Here is a 22,704-nt window from a genome sequence, read left to right on the forward strand (position 1 = left end):
TAACAATAATAATAATAAATAATATCGATAATAATAATAATAATAATAATAAACAATATCGATAATAATAATAATAATAATAATAAACAATATCGATAACAATAATGATAATAATAATCATAATAACAATGATGAAGAGGATAATGAAAGTGATAGTAAAACTTACCGACTTCACTGTTGTTGTCTACATTTTGGGACGAGTTGGTGTTTGACTGACTTGTCGGAACTGGAGTGTCTCCCGACCTTGATGATTGAGTATCATCTTGTTGACTGAAGTTCAAATTTTGCGAAGGAGGTCTCTAGTGGGACAAAAATTGGAAATAATGCATTACATTTTGTTATACACCCACACATACATATATACACAAACAATATATACTCTGTGGGGTAGCTGGTGCTAGGAAGAACATGTGGCCATAAAAACCATGCAAAAGCAGAGTGCAGTCTTCCGAATTCTCAGCTCCTGTCAAACCATCCAACCCATGCCAGGATGGAGAAGCAGATGTTAAACGATGACGATGATAATGATGATGATATATACATATGTAAACACACACATCATCATCATTTAGTGTCCATTTTCCATGCAGGCATGGGTCGGACGGTTTGACAGGTCTGGAAAGCCAACAGCTGCACCAGGCTCCAATCTGATCTGGCACAGTTTCTACAGCTGGATGCCCTTCCTGACACCAACCAAGTGTGTAGTGGGTGCTTTTTTTACATGCTACGGACACAGGATCCAGTCAAGTGGGCCTGCCATCGATCACATTCAGATAGTGCTTTTTACGTGCCACCAGCACGGGAGCCCATCAGTGGGTACTGGCATCAACTACATTCAGATGATGCATTTTATGTGCCACCGGAACAGGTGCCAGTCAGGGGGCACTGGCCACAGCTATAGATATTGTCATTATCATCATCATTTAAGGTTTGCCTCCCATTTGGCATTGGTTGGACGGTTAGACAGGAGATAGCCAGCTGAAGACCTGCCCAGGCTCCAATCGTCTGTTTGGCATCGTTTTTACAACTGGATTTCATCTGTTGACTCTCTCTCCATCTGTGTGTGTGTGTGTGAGTACATGCACATTGTTTGTTTTTCAGCTTAGTTATAACATCAATTTTACATTAATCCGAGAGGTTACTCTATACTTATGTAGAGTACAAATTTATCATTGTTGAACAAGAACATTGTTGAGATAGTGACTTCGAAGTCACTGTCAGCACTAAGAACAACATGACACAAAAGGAAGTTATATTTTCAACAGAATTACTATAACAAAAAAGGTTAAAACTTACTTTGTAATCTAAAGACTCTGTGCTTAATGTTTCTAACAGCACCTGGAAATATAGAAAGCATAATAATAATAATAATAATAATAATAATAATAATAATAATAATACTACGAACAATAACAACAACAACATTCCAGAAGTAACAAGTACAGAGTCAATGAAGTACAATGATCCTCAGTACTTGATTTGCAATTTATTTTATCAATCCCGAAATGATGAAATGTGAAGTCAACCTCAACTGAATTTGAACTCAGAATACAAAGAGTTAATGATACTACTACTACTACTACTACTACTACTACTAATAATAATAATAATAATAATAATAATAATAATAATATTGGTTTCAAATTTTGGCACAAGGCCAGCAATTTCGAGGAAAGGGCAAGTCAATTACATTGACCCCAAAAGTATGAAAGGCCAAGTTTGCTTTCACTACCTGAAGTGAATAATAATAATAATAATAATAATAATAATAATAATAATCACTAAGGGTTCATATAAAAAAGACTGGGATGGTGTAGGACAACACAGTACCTATGGAGTGGGATTGAAGTGCACAAATAAAGGATAACACTGAAAATTCTAACAATAACCCTCACCCCCCACCCCAAAGAGAGGGATTCGCAAGGTCTGCTCATGGAAACCCCACAAAAAACCATGGTCACCCTGACCTCTAGGGTCAAGTGCCCTATCCTCCTCAGGTCTATTCATTCAGGCCATTATCACTATATTCACCCACCTTTGAACAAAATTGCCAAGAGGCAGCACTTCCCTCTTTACCCTCACTTTCTTTTTCAAGTGAAACTTGAAAAAGTTGGTGAGGACTTTGCCAAAGAGAAAAGTATGTCTTGATGCTCAAATTTGAGCTGGACATAAAGATCATTAGCTACTATACTTACTGATATACTATACAATAGATTTTACAATAGATAATGTAGTCCTAGATACACTATGAGTAAAAGGTGGGCTGGTTATGACAAGAATGTCTGTTCATAGTTTTCACGATCAGGACTGACCTGGGGTTAAACAGCAAAAACAACATGTTTAGTTACAAATGCATCTAAAGTAATGTTATATGTTGTCTAAAGTGATGTTAATGACACGTAAAAAGCACGGAAAACGGATTGGTGCTAGCACCACGTCAAAAGCACTAGTGCAATGTCACATAAGAAGCAGTAGTGTTGGTGCCACGTAAAAAGCACTAGTGCTGGTGCCACGTAAAAAGAACTGATTATGGTGTCACTTAAAAGCACTGGTGCTGGTCCCAAGTAAAAAAAAAAAGCGTAGGTGCTGGTGCCACATATAAAGCACTAGTGTTGGTGCCACACACAAAGTACTGGGCGCTGGTCCCACTTCAAAACGCTGGTGCTGGTCTCACTTCAAAACCCTGGTGCTGGTCCCACTTCAAAAGCACTAGTGCTGGTCCCACTTCAAAAGCACTAGTGCTGGTCGCACTTCAAAACGCTGGCGCTGGTCCCACTTCAAAACGCTGGTGCTGGTCTCACTTCAAAAGCACCAGTGCTGGTCCCACTTCAAAACGCTGGTGCTGATCCCGCTTCAAAAGCGCTAGTCTCACTTCAAAAGCGCTGGTCTCACTTCAAAAGCGCTGGTGCTAGCATCACGCAAAAAGCAGCGGTGCTGGTCCATGTAAAAATCATTGGTGCTGGTGCCACCTCAAAAGTTCTGGTGCTGGGGTGCTACGTATAAAACACAAGTGCTGGTGCCTGTGCAGTTTTTAGCCTTGCCAAAACTGTTCAACCCATGCCAGCGGGGAAAACGGACGTTAAATGATAGTGATGGTGATGATGATCACAATGATGATGGCGACGACGACGACGATGATGATGGCGATAATGATGATGGTAGTGGTAAAGATGATGACGATAAAGATAATGTAGTCCTGGATACATTATGTTTGAATAAACGACGCGATGGTCATGGTCGGAATATCGTTCTTTGATCATACATCAGTTGGATCAAAACTGACCTGCTTGGCGAATATAACATATATACTTCTGCAATGTCAGAATGAAGGAACTTCGATATCAGAAGCGCTCACTATTTGCTTGAGTAAAATGTGATTTCTTGCTTGGATGACTTGGAGAGCCATTTCTCTTACATGATCCGGTAGCATGAATCTAGTCTTATAATGATCTGTCCTGTCAAATACAGGAGCGTGCTCATCAGGCAGAAAGATTGAATAGGAGAAATATGACAGAGGAAGGAAGAGCAAGGAGGAATATAGCATGTATGCGTTGGGGAAGGCGGCGTGAAGTGACGGTTGCTAGCTGGAAAAAAAGAATTGTAGTGGGGGAAGGTAAAAAATGAAAGGTGGGGTACAATTTGTAGAAGGGAAGGGAAATGTATACACACACACACACATGTGTACATGTATATACGTACACATACACACACGCACGCACATACACACACACGCACGTATATATATTACATATATATATATATATATTTATATAGGCGCAGGCATGGCCTTGTGGTAAGAAGCTTGCTTCCCAACCACATGCTTCCGAGATCAGTTTCACTGCGTGGCACCTTAGGCAAGTGTCTTCTACTAAAGCCTCGGGCAGACCAAAGCCTTGTGGGTGGATTTGGTAGGCGAAAACTGAAAGAAGCCCGTCATGTATATACTTATATATATATATACACACACACACACATATAATTATATGCATATATATGTGTGAGTATGTGTGTGTGTCTTGATAAACGGTGTTGGTTTGTTTACATCTTCGTAACTTAGCGAGGGTTAGATACAGTAATTACCAGGCTTTACAAAACAATAAATACTGGAGTTCATTCGTTCCACTAATTCTTCAAGGCGTTGCCCTAGCATGGACGCAATCTGATGACTGAAATAACTGTATAATGTGTGTGTGTGTGTGCGTGCGTGCGTATGTTTGTGCGCGCGCGCGCCGGGTAACGACCTATCAAGTTGAAACCTACTATAGTGGTCACTATTTTTTCTTGCAAAATGTTAATTCTATCTTCCACACACACACACACACACACACACACACTCTCTCTCTCTCTCTCTTCATATATATCTTTTTCTCTCGATAGCAGCAGCAACAACAAAACAAAAAACTATCATTGCAGTGAGAGTCTCCTGCTAAAGTCTGTGATGTGTTGTTTATATCGTCAAAGACATACAGAAACACACACAGCCAAAACTATAACTATATGTATCGTATATATGCCCAGATAGTTAGTTTTTTGAAGCCTGTGCTGCATTGTATTGACAGACTTGCACTTAAAGTTCCTACGTAGTTAATCAAAAACTTGTCAGTTACTATGGGGCCAACACTATCTATTTGTCTATCTATCTTTCACGCACACACACATTCACTCTCTCTCTCTTTCACCGTATTTCTCTCTAGACAAAAAGTTTTTCTCCGCGTCATCTAAAATATACGTTGTGAAAAGGGTTATCTCCCCTTTTGATTCCTTCCCTTCTTCCCTCTCTCTACACAGATGTTGTTACGAACAGACAGAGATCAGCTCCTGTTTTACAATATAATATTGCAGAATCGTATTCAACCCAATTATAGCATAATAACGAAGACACTATACTAAGTAGGTTCAGATAAGATCAGTATACGTATTGAAGTTGAAATTTTTACTTTTATTTTTCATTGTCACGAAATAAGCATAATGATTTCAAATCAAAACATCGGCCTTGGCGGAATTTGAAGTCAGAGCATAAAACTGATTAAATGCCACTAAGCATTTTCCCCGATGCGATTAACGATTCTGCTAGATCACTGAATGATGATGATGATGATGATTTCAAATTTTGGCATAAGGCTAGGAATTTCGGAGGAGGGCCAAGTCGATTACATCGACCCCAGGGCTCAACTGGTACTTATTTTATCGACTCGGAAAGGATGAAAGGCGAAGTCGACCTCGGTAGAATTTTTTAACTCAGAATGTGAAGACAGACGAAATTTCACTACGTGCTTACAATTATGCCAGCTCGCAAAATTTGGTTGCAAATTTTGGCACAAGGCTAAAGCAACGGTTCGGTGGGTAAGTGTAAGTCGATTACAACGATGCCAGTGCTCAACTGGTATTTTATTTTATCGAACCTGACAAGATGAAATGTAAAGTTGACCTCGGCGGAATTTAAACTCAGAACGTAAAGATACCTGGGCTCGTTGCTATGGAAACAAGCACCAATACCTCTGCAGCTAAAAATGCTCAAAATCTGCAAACTTTTTATCAACTAATTAGCATAGAAAACTACATCAATACACGAAATTTGAAAACAAATAAAACAAAAAAGTGTGAGCCAAAACAGAAAAGATTCTAGAGTTGATGTACGTAAGGCTGGACCTCTTCACTGGAGACTTAACAAAAAAAGAAAAAAATAGAAAAAGTACTAGGGTCGATTGATTTATTTGACTAAAAATTCTTCAAGGCTGTGCCCCAGCATGGTCGCAGTCTAATGACTGAAACAAGTAAAAAAAGATAAGAATGAAAATAGGAGCGTAATAAAGCCCAGAAGCTATTGCAAGTGAGATATCTATAAGGTCATCGCTCGTTCACTGTATGCCAGCCAGACGTACCACTATAATTACAGACGTAGCCTATTTTGGTGGGCAAGAAAGAAGAGGGCAGGCTGGCGCCTTTATAACTGCTGTGTATTTTACTAGCAGCTCAGCCATTGTCCAACAACGGCATTGTTACTCTCTAACTCCGCCTACTAATGTTGTTGTTGTTGCTAGTGAAGATGCGACGAGAAAGTTTCTTACAGAAAAACAAAAAAACTAAATACACACACACTCACACAAACTTTTGACTAACTCCCCTATTTTAATTCTTTCTCCATTTTCTAACTTTATTTTTCTTTCAACGACCTCTCTTTCTCGCTATCTTTCTTCATTCTCTTTTCCTCTTTTCTTTCTTCATACCAACTAAAAACGCGCGCGCACATACACACACACACACACACACATATGTACATACACGTAAGTGAAGAAAATTTACTTTGTAACTTTTAACTTATAAGGAGCAAAGTACATGCACATCGTGAATGCTGTCAAATACACACATAATACTCAACTTCGCTCCTCTCTCTCACTCTCTCTCTCTCTCTCTCTCTCTCTCTACACACACACATATATATAGATGTACCCACTTAAACGTGGATGTTCTGTTAGAACAAACAATACTGTGATGTTTACCATGAGAGAAACTCTCATATTGGCTCTTAGTGCAAAATGCACTCATGCTTATATCGACAGCAGTCGAGCGTCCATCATTGACAAGACCAAGTAAAGTCGAAATTGCGTGATCTGGTGGTCTCGGCCACTTATTATCTTATGGGCTTGTTAAGGCGGTGAGCTGGTAGAATCATTAGCATGTTTAGTAGTATTTCTTGCAGTTCCTCACATTCTGTGACCAAAAGTCACCAAGGCCAAAGATCCCATTCAACCCTTTCGTCATCGATAAGAAATAAGAACCAGTCAAGTGTTGGCGTCGAAAAATCTGATTTCCTCCCCACCACCTCAAAATTGCTGGACTTGTGTGCAAAATTTAGAAATTTGCTGGATTAGGATAAAGGGTCAGTGACCTTAATTCTCTACCCAAGTAAATCAATGTGTTCATTTATGATGCGTTCAACACAACGTAATCAAGAAGGTGAATAGAGATCTAGTACCAGAATTGTTAGATGGAGGAAGTCAACATCATCGTGATCATTTAACGTTCGTTTTCCACACTGGCATGGGTAAGACGGTTTGACCAGGGCTAGTAAGAGAACTGCAGCTAGCCCCAGTTGCCATTTTTGGTTACTTCGTCACTGGCATGGATGCTTTTTACAGCACGGGTGTATTTCACATGTCACTGGCAAAAGTGACTCTTACGTGCCACCGGCACGGTTGGCTTTTATGTGTAACTAGCATGGGTGTCTTCCACACATCACTGGCAAAGGTGTCTTTCGCGTGACACTGGCATGGATGCGTTTTACGTCACCAGTATGGGTGCCTCTTACATGTCACTGGCACAGGAGCCTCTTACGTGTCACCAGCACTGGTGCCATTTACATGTCACCAGCAAGGAGGGTGCCCTTCACGTGACACCAGCATGTGTCCCTTCTACGGGACCACTGGACGGGTGCTTTCTGTGTGACACCGGGATGGATGTCTTTTATGTGTCACGGGTGCCTTAACAGCATGATATATGGATCAATGGGTGGGAGAGAAAGAGAGAGAAATATTAATTTCAAATTTTGGCACAAAGCCAGCAATTCCGGTGGATGGAAGGTAGGTCAATTTAATTGATGCCAGTGCTTAATTGGTGGTCATTTTATCGACCCTGAAAGGATAAAAGGTAACATCGACGTTGGCAGAATTCAAACTCAGAATGGAAAAACAGACGAAACGCCACTAAGCATTTTTCCTGGCAATCTAACGATTCTACCAGCTCACTGCCTTTACAAAAGAGAAATATAAACCAAAGTAGACAATGGTAAGAATAAGTGATATATTTCAATGAGTGACAGAAAGGAGAGAGTGGGGAATGACTGGCAGCACGTTAAAAAAAGTGGTGGCTGCAATGTATCAAGCACTGATATTAGATTAGATAAAATATCTCTCTCCTTACCTGGTCTGTGCTGTTGTCTGTGTGGTCTTGACTTTCTGTTCCAGACTTTGGGGTTGTCGACCCACCGTCCCTTTCATCAATCACTAAGTCAATTGGCATTTTACCTTTCAAACAGCTGATATAGCGCTGACAAAAATTGTCACAGAGTTCATGCACCTGAATAAGAAAAATAATTGCATAATATTAAATACTGTTATTTGCATATTAATCCTTTAGTATTTTTTAAGCCGGCCATATCCAGCAGGTACTTTGAAGGCACCCTGCATAGTTATGGGCTGCTCTTTGACAAGGTATAGCACCCATTCAGCCACCCTGCCAGGGATACAGTGAAGTCATGGTACTGCAACATGGCAGACTGTAACGAGGTAGTGGAAGAGCTCAACTGAGCCAAAGTGCTTCTTACATTGATACTGAGCAGAGGAATACTAGAAGATCAACGGTCAGGATCACCAAACTCTATCAACAGAGAGTAACTGTAATCCATCCATAGGGGTGGTGGTCATGGTTGTGTAATCAGGTAATAAAAGATTCACTATGATTCAAGTTCTTAATTCAAATTCATAATAATGGAATTGGATGGTAATAGAGAGTCATGGGAATCCGCAAAAGCAGTGCAAAAAAAAGAATCCAGCTAAAATATTCTACATGTTTTATGTTAAAACTGGCCAGATCCAGCCTCTCACACCTACCATACAATGTCATTTTAAAAATAAATAACCACATCATTGAAATATCAAAGCTACAAGATAATGCATGATTAATCAAAATATTGTGAATAAATAAGCATTACATTTGACAGAGTAACAAGGTTTAATGAGTTATTTACTTATATAAAACAGTGGCTCTCAACAGGGATCCATTTAAAACTGTAGGTGTGGCGGGGTCACAAAGCAAAACAGTAAATTAGGGCCCCACAGAAGTATTTTAGAGGTGATCTTTTATTTTTTGTTTCAGCCATTAGACTGCGGCCATGCTAGTGCACCACCATAATGTATTTCAGTTAAACGAATTGACTTCGGTATTTTTAAGTCATTTTGGGGTCAATAAAATAATTACCAGACTAAAATGATAAAAATATGAAGATATTGGACTTTACCTTTTCCAGTTCCAATAGGTGAAATCTTAAAACCTGAATGGCTTGAATCATCTGAAACATAAAAACGACATCGAATGTCACTAAACATCTGGATTGAGGTATTCTTGATAAAGTTACAAGTGTTCATAATGTTAGAAATAATTTTTGCAATGTCTGTATCAGTCATCAAGCCGCAGTGAGGGACACACACACACACACACACACACACACACACACACACACGTGTGTACAAAATTCTTCCAGTTTCTGCCTACCGAATCAACTCACAAGGCTTTGGTTGGCCTGGAGCTATAGTAGAAGGTGCCACGCAGTAGAACTGAACCTGGAACCATGTGATTGGGAAGCTAACCTCTCATACACAGCCATGCCTGTACCTGCACACACACACAGTTTCTTATTGCTTTATTGCCCACAAGGGGCTAAACATAGAGGGGACAAACAAGGACAGACAAAGGGATTAAGTCGATTACATCGACCCCAGTGCGTAACTGGTACTTCATTTATCGACCCTGAAAGGATGAAAGGCAAAGTCGACCTTGGCAGAATTTGAACTCAGAACGTAACGGCAGACGAAATACTGCTAAGCATTTCGCCAGGCGGGGTAACGTTTCTGCCAACTCGCCACCTTAGAGTTTCTGTCTACCAAATCCACTCACAAGGCTTTGGTTGGTCTGAGGCTATAGCAGAAGACACTTGCCCAAGGTGCCATGCAATGGGACTGAACTCAGAACCATAAGATTGGGGAACAAGGTTCGTAGGACAAAACCAAAACCTGTATATATATATGTGTGTTTGTGTGTGTGTGTGGTAAGTAGGATCAACAGGAAAGTATTGCATCTAGTAAGTGTAAGTGAAAAATATTTGCTTCTTGTGGCTTTTGATTTGCAAATTTTCTGATCTAATGAAATGACAAGCTGTAAGACAAGAAGGGACAATGGTCCCCATGATGACTGGAGCATTGAGGAAGAGAAGGAGAGAGGAGGAAAGAGGAAAGAAAGAAAGAAAGAAAGAAATAAAGAAAAAGAAGAAGAAGAAGAAGAAGAAGAAGAAGAAGAAGAAGAAGAAGAAGAAAGAGGAAAGAAAGAAAGGAAGGAGAAGAAGAAGAAGAAGAAGAAGAAGAAGAAGAAGAAGAAGAAGAAGAAGAAGAAGAAGAAAAACAGCAACAGCAGCAACAACAACAAGACGTTATGATGATGATAAGAGGAAGTGGAGAAATAGGAGGAAAAAAAGAGAAGAGAAGGCAAAAACATGACCTAAAAATAATGTGAATAAAAATGTAAAGCAATTATTTTTTTAAAAAATAGGTAATAATAAATAAACAAATAATTCATTGGCAACTTACAGAATGTTATTCGGAAGTGAGGGAACAAAGACAATAACAGTAGCAATTATATTCCTAACGAATGGACAAATAATTGCATATGAATAACACATACCCTCTAGTAAATTCTGGCGCTGCTTGTGTTTACAATAAATATAATACTAATGAAATATTTGTGCCCACTTAAATGCTCTGTTAGAACAAGCTATACTGTGGAAGATACCATGAGAGAACCTCTCATATTGGCTTTTGGTGCAAAACGTACTCTGGTTTATATTGCTAGTGGGGAAATAAATCCCTGATACCTCTAGCACTGAGACCATCAGATCACATGATTTCAACCTTCTTTGGTCTCGTCAATGACGGACACTCAGCCACTAGAGATAATAAAAAAGGGAGCAAAATAGCAGCGAAAAGTTCCAAGAACTGAAAATCCTTTGTAATTTTTGAGAAAAACAACGAAAAAAGGATCTTTTCTGTTTGGCTCACACTTTTCTATTAGTTTTGATTCAATTCTTATCAAATTTGGATGTGTTGATGTAGTTTTGTGTGCTAATTATAGAAATGAAATTCATTTTTGCCATAAACTAATAAACAAAAAGTCAATAGCTTTTAAAGTTTACTAATTTTGGGTAATTTTAGCCAATCCAAAGCCACAGACATATAGGTGCCTGCTTCCGTAGTAACAAACGAAGGTATGTATATGCTATGCAGGAGATACGAAAATAGTGATTTGTTTGACAAACTTCTAGAGTGCATTTCAAACTTGCATTTTTGAATTCTTCACCAACCACAAAAAATGTATTGTTTATCTGAACTGAACTCCAGATTTTTATTTTTGTGTGTGTGGTAATTTAATGTTCAGTTTGTTTGTTTTTTCATAATGTGATGTTTAGATTTTTATTGCTTCATTAAAAGATTTTTCCTTTTAATATTGTTTTACATGCCTGTTCCAAAATTTCGCATGATTCATTCATTAAAACTTTTTAAAGCTTCCATTGTCGTAATGTTTTGTCTAATCTAAGCTTCCATGTACTGCTTTCTAATTGGGTAAAAATAATCAAACATTAAACTTCTAACATTTTTCTGAAATGGTCCAGGAAGCAAGTAAAATAACCACATCAGATCCAGCATCAAAAAATTACGTGAATATTACCAAATTTCAAAATTTTCACTTGATTAAAAAATTTTGAAAACTGTGAACCACACAGAAAAGATCTGGGGATAAACAAAAGAATGGTAAAATGAGAAAATAAGGCTGCTCAAGAGAAACTCTTTTACTCTTTCGCTTGCTTGAGACTGTTTTTAAATTGATGGCATGGATCCCAGTACTTGACTTCAAGTCTGGCATTTAATTTAGCCGTCTCTTTCGTTGCACCGCTAAGTTACAGCACAAACAGGTCACTGAGACGCAAATTTCATAACTACAGAAGTATGTCTGCATCTAGGTACACGATGAAAAAAAGTACTTATTACAAATATCTAATGTTGCACCGCTAGATTACAGAACATACAGACCATGGAGTTGCAAAACAAACGTCTTAAAACAGACAGTTATTCCTGTACCTAGATAAAGTATGAAAAAATGATGGTAGAGTCATGGCAGGAACGTCTTTGGGTATTGATATATTTCTATCAGGGGAGAACGAGACAGATGTGAACAGAACGATGAAGAGAGAAGAGAAAGAAATAGGAAAAAATTTTAAAATGACAGTTAAATTGTACCTGTAATTTTAAAAAACATCCAAGTGTATTTTTGGTGCACCTAAATACAAATAGACTGTTTTTTAATAGCCGAGGCTTGTTATACGAATATACACACATTGGGTCACTCCCTGTGATTCATAGGCACTCTAATGTAACATGGAACGAACGCAGCGAGCAGGTAAAATCGTCAGCACGCTGGAAAAAATGCTTGGCAGCATTTCGTTCGTCTTTATGCTCTGTAGAGTGGAGGCGCAACTGCCCAGTGGTTAGGATCGTGGTTTCAATTCTCAGACCGAGCGTTGTAAGTGTTTATTGAGCGAAAACACCTAAAGTTCCACGAGGCTCCGGCAGGGGATGGTGGCGAACCCTGCTGTACTCTTTCACCACAACTTTCTCTCACTTTTACTGCCTGTTTCTGTTATGCCTGTAATTCAAAGGGTCAGCCTTCTCACACTGTGTCACGCTGAATCTCTCCGAGAACTACATTAAGGGTACAGGTGTCTGTGGAGTCCTCAGCCACTTGCACGTTAATTTCACGAGCAGGCTGTTCTGTTGATCGAATCAACTGGAACCCTCGTCGTCGTAACTGACGGAGTGCCACGATGCTCTGTAAAGCAATAAGCTGGCAGAATCATCAGCACGCCAGGCAAAATGTTTATCTGGGGTTAACTTTGCCTTTCTGGGTCGATAAAAACAGTACCAGTTGAACACCGAGATCGATGTGATCGGCTTAACCTTCCCACCACCACCCAAAATTACTGGCTTTGTGCCAAAATTTAAAACTAGTAATTCTAATGAGCTGGCAGAATCGATAAGATGCTGGATACAATGCTTTGCAGTATTTCATTTATTTTTACGTGTTGAGTTTAGATGCACTTCGGGTTCGATTTTGCTTTTCAAACTTCCAGGGATGAAAAGCGGAACATGGAGTCGATGCAATCCACGTAATCCCTCTCCCGAAATTACTGGCCCAGTGCCAAAATTTGAAATCAATTATGGGGGCGGGAGGTAGCTTTCTATGGAAAAATATTTCCGAAAATTTATGATTTTTGGCCATTTTCTTTTTTCTTTTTTCTTTTTTTTACACTACATGCTTAAAAACCATGGGAGAAGCTCATCAGGTAAAAAGAAAAGAAAAACAGACGAAATGGTATGTGATTAAAGGAAGATTTGGCTGATGTTTCTAGCACATCTGACGACCACTTGGTACCTTCCTCGAGAGAGTTTCAAATCAGGGCAACCACATAAGTTGAATTTTCTCCGTTTTTATGAGGATTTTCTAATTTTTACTTTTTTCACCATGTCCTTAGAAATGATACTGGGTAGAATGTTATGAAAAGAAAATTTTGGAAAATTTATCATTATTTTTCAACTCCCTTCACTACCACACCCAAAGCGATTTTGACCAATTTTCGTTGCATTACACAATTACAAACGATGGGAGAAGAATTTTCGGTAAAGGAAAAAAAAAAAAAAATTTCAAACGAAAAGGTCTGTGACTTCAAGGTGATTTAGCTGTTGTTGGTAGCACATAAGTACCAAGTTGAGATGTAATCGACTTAACCCCACCTTCGAAATCGCTGGCCTTGTGCCGCAATATGAAACCACTATTATCACAGATGCAGTTATGCAACTACACAGGAAGTAAGATAAACGGAATTATATATGAAAATAACACTTACCAGACTGTCCAGTTCATGGTTGGCGGAGAAGAGGGGTTTTTCAGCTCGTGCCTGTAGTGATAACAAGAAGGAAAAGAGAAAAGTTGGGGCAAGACTTCAAAATGAAATTGGTAAAGATAGAAATTTTGTACTTACGAAATTGTTTTGAAACGGCAACCAAGATTGCCTAACCTTGCACAGAACCCCACCCCGCCGAAGAATCCCATTTTAGTATACATTTTATAATCTGAGGGTCCATATAATATGTGGCAGGGACAAGCAGCAAAATCATAAATTGGGGAGCCACAATAGTATCTTAAGGGTCCTTGGAAATGTTTTGCTTTAGATGTATGTATTGGTATGCATTGTAAGAAACAAGTTTCTTTCTCTAACATTTTATATAGTTCAGCCTACACAAGTGATTGTTTGATAAACAAAATAGGAATTTTGAAAGCCGTTTCTATAAAGCTAGTTCAAAAACATCGAATGGCTATGGGAGTCCGCCAGAAGAAAATGGCAATCAAAGTGGTCTGAGACATTCACCTCTTTAAAGTGGACGCTGCGTTAGAACACACAAATACTGCGATATTTAACCAAGAGAGAAAACCTCTCACATAGTTATATGGTGCTTAAAAGCTCATCATAGATTTCGCTAGCGGCAGACGATCACAGCTACTTCCGCTGGCGGTATGCATTGCAGTTACTTTCTTAGAGCTCATCTTTATATACCATCAAATATGGTATTTGTTAATCTTATCTTATTTTACTAGAATAGACTCTGAGTTGCTTTTTCTTACTGAGACTTCAGACGATTTGCTGTGCTCGAGGAGACACGTAAAAGGCACCCGTTTAGGTGATACGTAAAAGGCACTCATGATGGTGACACGCAAATGGCACATACAAACCAAGCCAAAACAGACTGGAGTCTAGTGCAGCTCTCCAGCTTACCAATCCCAAGCTAACATGGAAAACGAATTCTAAAGGATGATTATGGTATTTCTGTGGTTACTGAGCGAGATCGGGAAATTTCGATTCTGTTCAAGGTGGGGTTTTTTTTTGTGTGCTTTGAATTGTTAATTAAAGAAAGGTGTGCCAAAGGTAAGAAAATTTATTTATACATACCAGCACTTGTTTCGAGAAAACGGCTATATCTTCATTGAATGATTCTGACGAGCATACGTCGCCTCCGGCCACACCTGGTTCCCGCGGTGTACAGGTGGCGAGTTCACATTTCTCAAATATAAGAGCGAGGAGCGGAAATAAGGGATGTCTAAAAAACAAAACAAAAATGTAAAAAAAAAAGTAATTAAATAAAGTGTGTATGTTGTGGGATTAAGGACGATTAGGATCAAAGGCATGAAACGGAAATTATTTCGTTGATTAAAACATCTAATTAAATATTTTAAAATCGTTTTTGATATGTATTAAAATGCACACACACACACACTATGTATGTATGTCTCTATCTATCTGTCTATCTATCTATCTGTCTATCTATCTATCTATCTACCTATCTATCTATCTATCTATCTGTCTGTCTGTCTGTCTATCTATCTATCTATCTATCTATCTATCTATCTATCTATCTATCTATCTATCTATCTATTTGTCTATCTATCTATGCATATATGAATGTATCTTCTCTTTCTCTTTTTAGTTTTAGTGCAAATTTTAACCAACCACCTGCTTCGTTGTTTTTACCATCTTCCTTTGAACCTTAAGGTCTTGCAAGTTTTTATATGCAACAAATGATCATTTTTTTAATGCTACCAATGATCACGATATCTGTTCCAGATATTTCTACCATATGAATTAAGGACTTCCACCCTCTCCCCAAGATTCCAAGTTCAGCTATACTTTGCTCCAGACGGGTTGGTATGTATCAAGTTGGTTCAATAATAATAGGGTATGAAGCTGAAAATGTATCATGGGTACTGGATTTGCAAACTCCTTATCAATGGTCCATAGCTGTTCTCTTTCTCCTCTGTTTTGTCAACCACAATGGTATCCGGAGGGCAGCTGATGTCCACAAGAGAACACATCTTATCCTTGTGGTCCCACACAACGATACCTGGCCGGTTGTGTTTTAACTTGTTGGCCGTACTTATGCCAATATTCTTTTGACCCATCGGTTTCAATATGGTCAACTTCGTTTTTAGATACTTTCTTTGTCGTTATCCTGCAAGGTCATGCGCTGTTTCCTGATGTGAGTTCACCATGTCGGGCACATATGGTTGTGATGCATGTGCTTGGTGTACCCTTATTAGACGGGTAGTTATGATGGGTATACTGGGTTTCGTAAATTTGTACCCTAGAGTCACTTAGATGGCATGGCGCTGCTGTCTCACTTCTATAATAATGATGATGATAATAAAATACAGCAATATAAATAAATCGCTAAAGGCTTCTTATGCGTGACTTTCGGCCCAACCTGTATATATACACACATATATATACACATACACACATATTTGTATTATATACTAATGCATGTGTATGTGGTGGAGTGTCGTTTCTCTATCCCCTACTTTTATTTCAGACTCGTCACTTGGTACCATAAACATAAACATTTGTAGCCAAGTTTAGTTAAACATATATGATACACAATTAACTATTTTGACGTTACTTCAAACAACGAATTACTGTAACAAGTACCATTATCAACAGCATATCTGCAGAAGAAAATAACTTGTATCAATGTCTCTAGCCAATTGTGCGTGTGTGTGTGTGTGTTTGTGTGTGTGTGTGTGTGTGTGTGTGTGTATCGGTTATTTGTTTAAGTGTACGCATATACGTACACATATACACGCTGGGACACACATGTGTATGTACGTACATATATGAATCTATGTGTGTGAGTGCGTGGATGTATTTGTATGTATGAATCTATGTGTACGTGGATGTTTATATGCGTGTATATATATATATATATATATATATATATATATATATATATATAAATACAGAGAGAGAGAGAGAGAGAGAGAGAGAGAGAGAGAGAGAGAGAGAGAGAGAATGAGAGAAAGAAAAAGAAAATACACACATACATAGACACTATCTGGCTCTCTACCGCATACACAAACATGCATGGAATACTGGAGCATATTTCTTTCTACACGTTTCAGTTCAGTGTACTCCGAAATGCTGAAGACACGATCTTAAAAGGTTTCATTTTGTCGAACAAATCGATCCCAGGACTTTTTTTTTCCTTAAAGCCTAGATCACAATCTCTCGATATCTTTTATTGAACTTCTAGCTGCCGAACGGTAGTTGGGTACAAGCACAAAGACATACGCAGACGACGAGCTTCTTTCAGTTTCCGCCCACCAAATCCACACACAAGATCCATGCAGTGGAACTGAACACGGAATCATATGGTTAGGAAAGCAAGCTTTTTACCAAGACAGCAACGCCTGCGCCTATATACATATACATATATATATATATATATATATATATATATATATATATATATATATACACGTATACACAGATAGACGCGCGCGCACGCACGCACACACACACACACACACACTTGTATGTCTCTCTATGACATAAAAGATGAAATTACTTTACCGAAACTGAATTTTTATCTCATGACTCGAGTTTCACGCCCATGCAATTTTCATGCGAGGGCTCGCAATGGCGTGAAGCTCTATTAGCGAGATAAAAATTTTAAATTTAATTTAGTTTGTTAAAGTCAACGCTGATTGTTTATGCTAAGAAAAAATAAAAGGAAAAAAAAAAGAAAACAAAAAAAAAACAAGGAGATTTTTATCCTCTACTTGTTTCAGTCATTGAACTGCGGCCATGCAGGGGCAGCGCATGAAGAATTCGTAGTCAAATGAATCGAACCCAGTACTTTTTTTTTAAGCGTGGTATTTATCTATTCTATCGAATACTTTTGCCGAACCACTAAACCTACGGGGACAAAAACGCAACGATACCAGTTGTCAAGCGGCAGTTGCGGGGACGAACACAGACATAAAGTCACACACACACACACACACACACACACACACGACGACATTCACAAAGCTTTAGTCGACCCGAGGTTATATAGTAGATGACACTTTGGTTGGCTCAAGGCTGTAGAGCAGATGACGCCCAGTGGGATTGAACCTGAAACAACGTGGTTTGGGAAGCAAGCTTTTTGCTATGCAGCCACGGCTGCCCACGTCTATTTCATTGCTAGCTTGGCCCTCCCTTGATAACAATCACCACTCACCCTTCCTTTAAACGCACACACACACAAACACAAATAGAGGGAGAGCAAACACACACACACACACACACACACATAAGGAGAGCACGCACGCACACACACATTCACACATAAACACAAACAAATATATACGTGGAAAAGAAAGAAAAGCTTAGACATCCTTACCCGTAAATTGCATCCTTGTCTCGTTTAAGCTGTCCGTCCTGGGAGGAATTCACAACCCCTGGCATATTGTTACTGGGTGAGTACGACGGATACTGCGGTATGGGTCCATGGTTTAAGTTGGCAGCGTGCGTGGACAGGGGGTGACTCGGTATTGATCTGTGAGGGGGATCATACATGCCTTCCACACAAGTCCCGTAGGGAATGTCATTTTCGTACTGAAACATAAAAATAATCACATTAAATTGCGTGCATGCGTGCGGGCATGTGTGTGTGTGTGTGTGTGTGTGTTGATGTTTATAACAAAAGCTAGTTAGTGAAACAAAATTATAATGCTGTTTGGAAGTTTAGTAGCTAGCTTAGAGCCTCGTCAGAAGATTTATTATTTATTATTTTAACAGTCATTATAAATTTTATTATGAGAGATTTATTGAAAGTGTTGTATGGGCAAAAGAAATAAATAAAATTATTCGCCCATTCAGAAAGAGGATATAATAATAATAATAATAATAATAATAATAATAATAATAATAATAATAATAATAATAATAAATCATATTGTCTCTGGCTGTCCAGTTCTGGCTAAGAAAGAATATATTCACAAACACACGAGAGTAGGGACCTAGTTACACTGGAAGCTATGCCAACAGTTTGGAATAACAAGATACAAAAGATGGCATACCCCAGAAAAGATTGCAGCGCGTGACCATATTCTGAGAGAAATTAAGGCCAATAGGCCGGATATAGTTGTCAGAGATCATGAAGGAAAAAAGTGCTTTCTAATCGATGTAGCAATACCAACAGATAGCAATGTTTCTCTAGAAGAAACGGAGAAGCTTGCAAAGTACAAAGATCTGGAAATAGAGGTAACTCGAATGTGGAATCTAAAAACAAACAATTCCTATCATAGTTAGCGTATTAGGTATGATAAAAAAAATATACAGACAAAAACATAACAAAAACACCAGGACTATATATATAATATATGCAAGTGTATATAAATATTTGTGTGTGTATAAGCGTGTACATAATATTCTTTTTCTTTTATTCTTTTACTTGTTTCAGTCATTTGACTGTGGTCATGCTGGAATACTACCTTTAGTCGAGCAAATCGACTCCGGGACTTATTCTTTGTAAGCCTAGTACTTATGCTATCGGTCGCTTTTTGCTGAACCGCTACGTCACGGGAGACGTAAACACACCAGCATCGGATGTCAAGCGATGTTGGGGGTGCTAGTGACAAACACAGACATACCAGCACACACTCGCGCGCACACACACACACACATATATATACATATAGATATATGACGAGCTTCTTTCAGTTTCCGTCTACCATATCCACTCACAAGGCTTTGGTCGGCCCGAGGCTATAGTAGAAGACACTTGCCTACGGTGCCACGCAGTGGGACTGAACCCGGAACAATGTGGTTGGTAAGCAAGCTACTTACCACACAGCCACTTCTGCGCCTTTATATATACATTATATATACACATTATATATATATATATATATATATATATATATATATATATATATATATATATATATATATATATATACACACACACATATATTTAAAAGAGGGAGCATGGCCTTGTGATCAGGGCTTAGCACTCGTGATCACAAGATCGTGGTTTCAATTCCTGAGCAAAATACTCCATCTGCACACCATGGACTTGTCCAGACAAGGTCAATCTGATGTACAGCACAAACGTTTGATCACTATAAAGAAATCATTTCTACAGGTCGTTCGACAAAAAGCTGAACGCTCATACGTCGTCTTCGACAGGAGAGTGTACAATATGCTTATGTATATGCGATTTTTGTTTTCCTACTTTCATTCAGCTTAAGAGCTGCAGCCATGCTGAAGCACCACCGTTGGCTTCACTAAACTTTCACTATTTTAAACATCCTCCGATATGTGGCATTTGGTGAATGAGTAAATTCGATGTTGCTGCTTCCATCTGCGTTTCTTGCTCTAAAGTACGTTGATCCGGTACTCTTGACACAAGGAGATCAGTTTTCTTTTGAAGAAGCCTACATTCATATCGTATATCTCACGTTTTGGGGAGGATACTGAAGAGCTTCGGGTCCTTGAAACCCAAGCTACTGCAGTATTTCGTCCTGTATCCTGGTGGCAATGTAGCGATTTTTAGTATTATGCAATTGTGTCGCATTCTACTGTTTGCGTAACTTTCAATGCCAAAGTTTGGTTATAAGTCTTTCAAGGATTTTCCAGATGTACATCATTGCATACATTTCCGGCTTTTCCTTCTAGGTAAGTCTATCCACAATAGCTAACACGTGGCATGCAGACGTGTGGCTTCGCTGGAATTGCTTCGAGTTCCGTCGTTAATTTTACAGTGTAGTGACCATAGTTGGGAATAATAATCTAAACAACGGAGATAAAATGTTATCCAGAGGACCATCATGATTTCCTGACCTCTAATTTTCAAAGTATATATACATATATATATATATATATATATATATATATATATATATAACTGTATAAATATAACACACACACACACACACACACACACACACACACCTATAAGCATTCATGCACGCATACATATAAAATATATAAATGTTCAGAACCTATCCGAGTTCTCGATAGAAAAAAGCCAAATAACGACAGGAAAATATTGTATTAAATTAGAACTACAGTATTAAAAACATTCTTTAAATATTGTGAAAAAGCATGCGCGGGGTGAGGTGGGGTGAGTTTAAGTACAAGTATTGTGTATCTCGTCATAAGTATTGTGTATCTCGTCATAAGTATTGTGTATATCTTGTCATACGTATTGTGCGTATCTGGTCATAAGTATTGTGTGTCTCGTCAATAGCTAGCTAGTTTCCACGTTTCCACGCGTACGTGTGGGATAGTTGCATATTATTTTTTATCTTATTTTTTTACTTGATTCGGTCATTAGATTGCAGCCATGACTAGAAGAAATCTTTAGTAGTCGAATGAATCACACCACAAGACTTTTTTTTTTATTCTAAGTCGGGTACTTATTCGATCGGTCTTTTTTTTTTTTTTTTGCCTAACTGCTAATTTACGTGGACATAAACACACCAACACCGGTTGTCAAGCAGTGGAGACACACACACACACACACACACACACATACGACGGGTTTCTTTCAGTTTCCGGCGACCAAATCTCACAAGGCTTTAGTCGGCCAGAAGCAATAAAAGAAGGCGCTTAGCCAAAGGCCCACGCAGTGGGATTGAACCAGGAACCATACTGCTGGGAAGCAAGGTTCTTACCACACGTCTACACCTACGCTTATACAATATCACAAAGGGTACAGAATATGTTCAGCGCTCAGTCTTTTTGTATAAATTTCACGAGCTTAGATCATAGTTAATTTAGGGTTAGGGTTAGGGTAGGTCAATGGTTTAGTGGTTAGGGTTTTCGTTTCACGATCGCGAAGTCATGAGTTCGATCACCGACGGTGCTCTATGTCCTTGAACAAGACACTTTATTTCAGGCTGCTCCAGTCCACTTAGCTAGCAAAAATGCGTTGTACTTGTATTTCAATGGACCAGCCTTGGTACATTCTGTATCAAGTTGAATCTTCCTGAAAATTACGTTAAAGGTACGCATACCTGTGGAGTACTCAGCCACTCGCACGTTAATTTAACGAGCAGGCTGTTCCGTTGATCGGATCAACTGGAACCGCCGTCGTCATAACCGACGGAGAGCCTGGGCTTTCGGTTCTCGATTGTAAGTTTCTCTCCGAGGAAGACACTTCATTTCACATTGCTCTAGTCCACTCAGCTGGCAAAAGTGACTTGTACCCGTATTTCAAAGGGCCAGCCACGTCACATTCTATATCAAGGCGAATCTCTTTGAGAAGTACAAGTGTCTGTGGAGTGCTCAGCCACTTGTACGTCAATTTTACGAGCAGGCTGTTCCATTGATCATCAGATCAACGTAAAAACTCGTCGTCCTAACCAACAAAATGCCAGTTTAGTCTAGTTTAACTGTGTTGTGTCCTGTTTGAGAATCAAAAAGTAGGATTGTTTTTTTGGGTTTTTTTTTTCCTGGAAACCGACTTCAGTAAGTCTGTACTTCATCCGCAAACGCTTTTTTCCTTATGATTATTTCAGATAAGGCCATGTTAACGAAATCTAGTTTCCAGAAAGCTAACTTGAGAGAGATTTAATTACTATTTCAATTACATTATACTCATAAATTATGTTGAGGGGCGTTTTCTTTGAAAACAGATCGTTGTCACAGATTTTCTTCCCCCTTTTCTGTTAGGTTATTCAAGTTTTGTGCTTCTCTGTGGCTAGCAATACTAGCGAGCGAAGTAACATTGGTTTCAAATTTTGACACAAGGTTATTAAATTCGGTGAGGGGCTAAGTCGATTACACAGACCTCAGTGACTAAGTCTGAAGTTTGCGGAGAAAAGCTAGTTGATTAAATCTAGCCTAGTACAGACAGACAGACAGACAGACAGAAAGACAGATAGATAGAAAGACAGACAGATAGAGAGGCAGGCAGACAGACAGACAGACAGACAGACAGACAGACAGAAAGACAGATAGATAGACAGGCAGACAGATAGATAGACAGAAAGACAGATAGA

At 38.8% G+C, this 22,704-nt stretch overlaps 1 protein-coding gene across 7 annotated transcripts in view; it reads right to left on the reverse strand.

Moving 5' to 3' along the window:
* Positions 1 to 22,704, reverse strand: part of LOC106880485 (homeobox protein Meis1) — a 142,137-nt gene that overhangs the window by 69,857 nt on the left and 49,576 nt on the right. For 4 of the 7 annotated variants that reach the window (XM_089365246.1, XM_089365245.1, XM_089365242.1 and 1 more), the window contains exons 2-8: positions 18,096 to 18,310; positions 14,828 to 14,975; positions 13,727 to 13,789; positions 9,017 to 9,067; positions 7,921 to 8,076; positions 1,297 to 1,338; positions 167 to 299 (exon numbers count right to left, since the gene is read on the reverse strand). In XM_089365246.1, coding sequence (XP_089221372.1) covers positions 167 to 299; positions 1,297 to 1,338; positions 7,921 to 8,076; positions 9,017 to 9,067; positions 13,727 to 13,789; positions 14,828 to 14,975; positions 18,096 to 18,310 — 808 coding nt within the window. The remainder of the gene's footprint in view (positions 1 to 166; positions 300 to 1,296; positions 1,339 to 7,920; positions 8,077 to 9,016; positions 9,068 to 13,726; positions 13,790 to 14,827; positions 14,976 to 18,095; positions 18,311 to 22,704) is intronic. The other 3 variants (XM_089365247.1, XM_089365243.1, XM_089365241.1) reach the window with 1 other exon arrangement.

The sequence above is a fragment of the Octopus bimaculoides genome, chromosome Z (assembly GCF_046866305.1).
Source record: "Octopus bimaculoides isolate indiv1 chromosome Z, ASM4686630v1, whole genome shotgun sequence".
Classification (NCBI taxonomy): domain Eukaryota; kingdom Metazoa; phylum Mollusca; class Cephalopoda; order Octopoda; family Octopodidae; genus Octopus; species Octopus bimaculoides.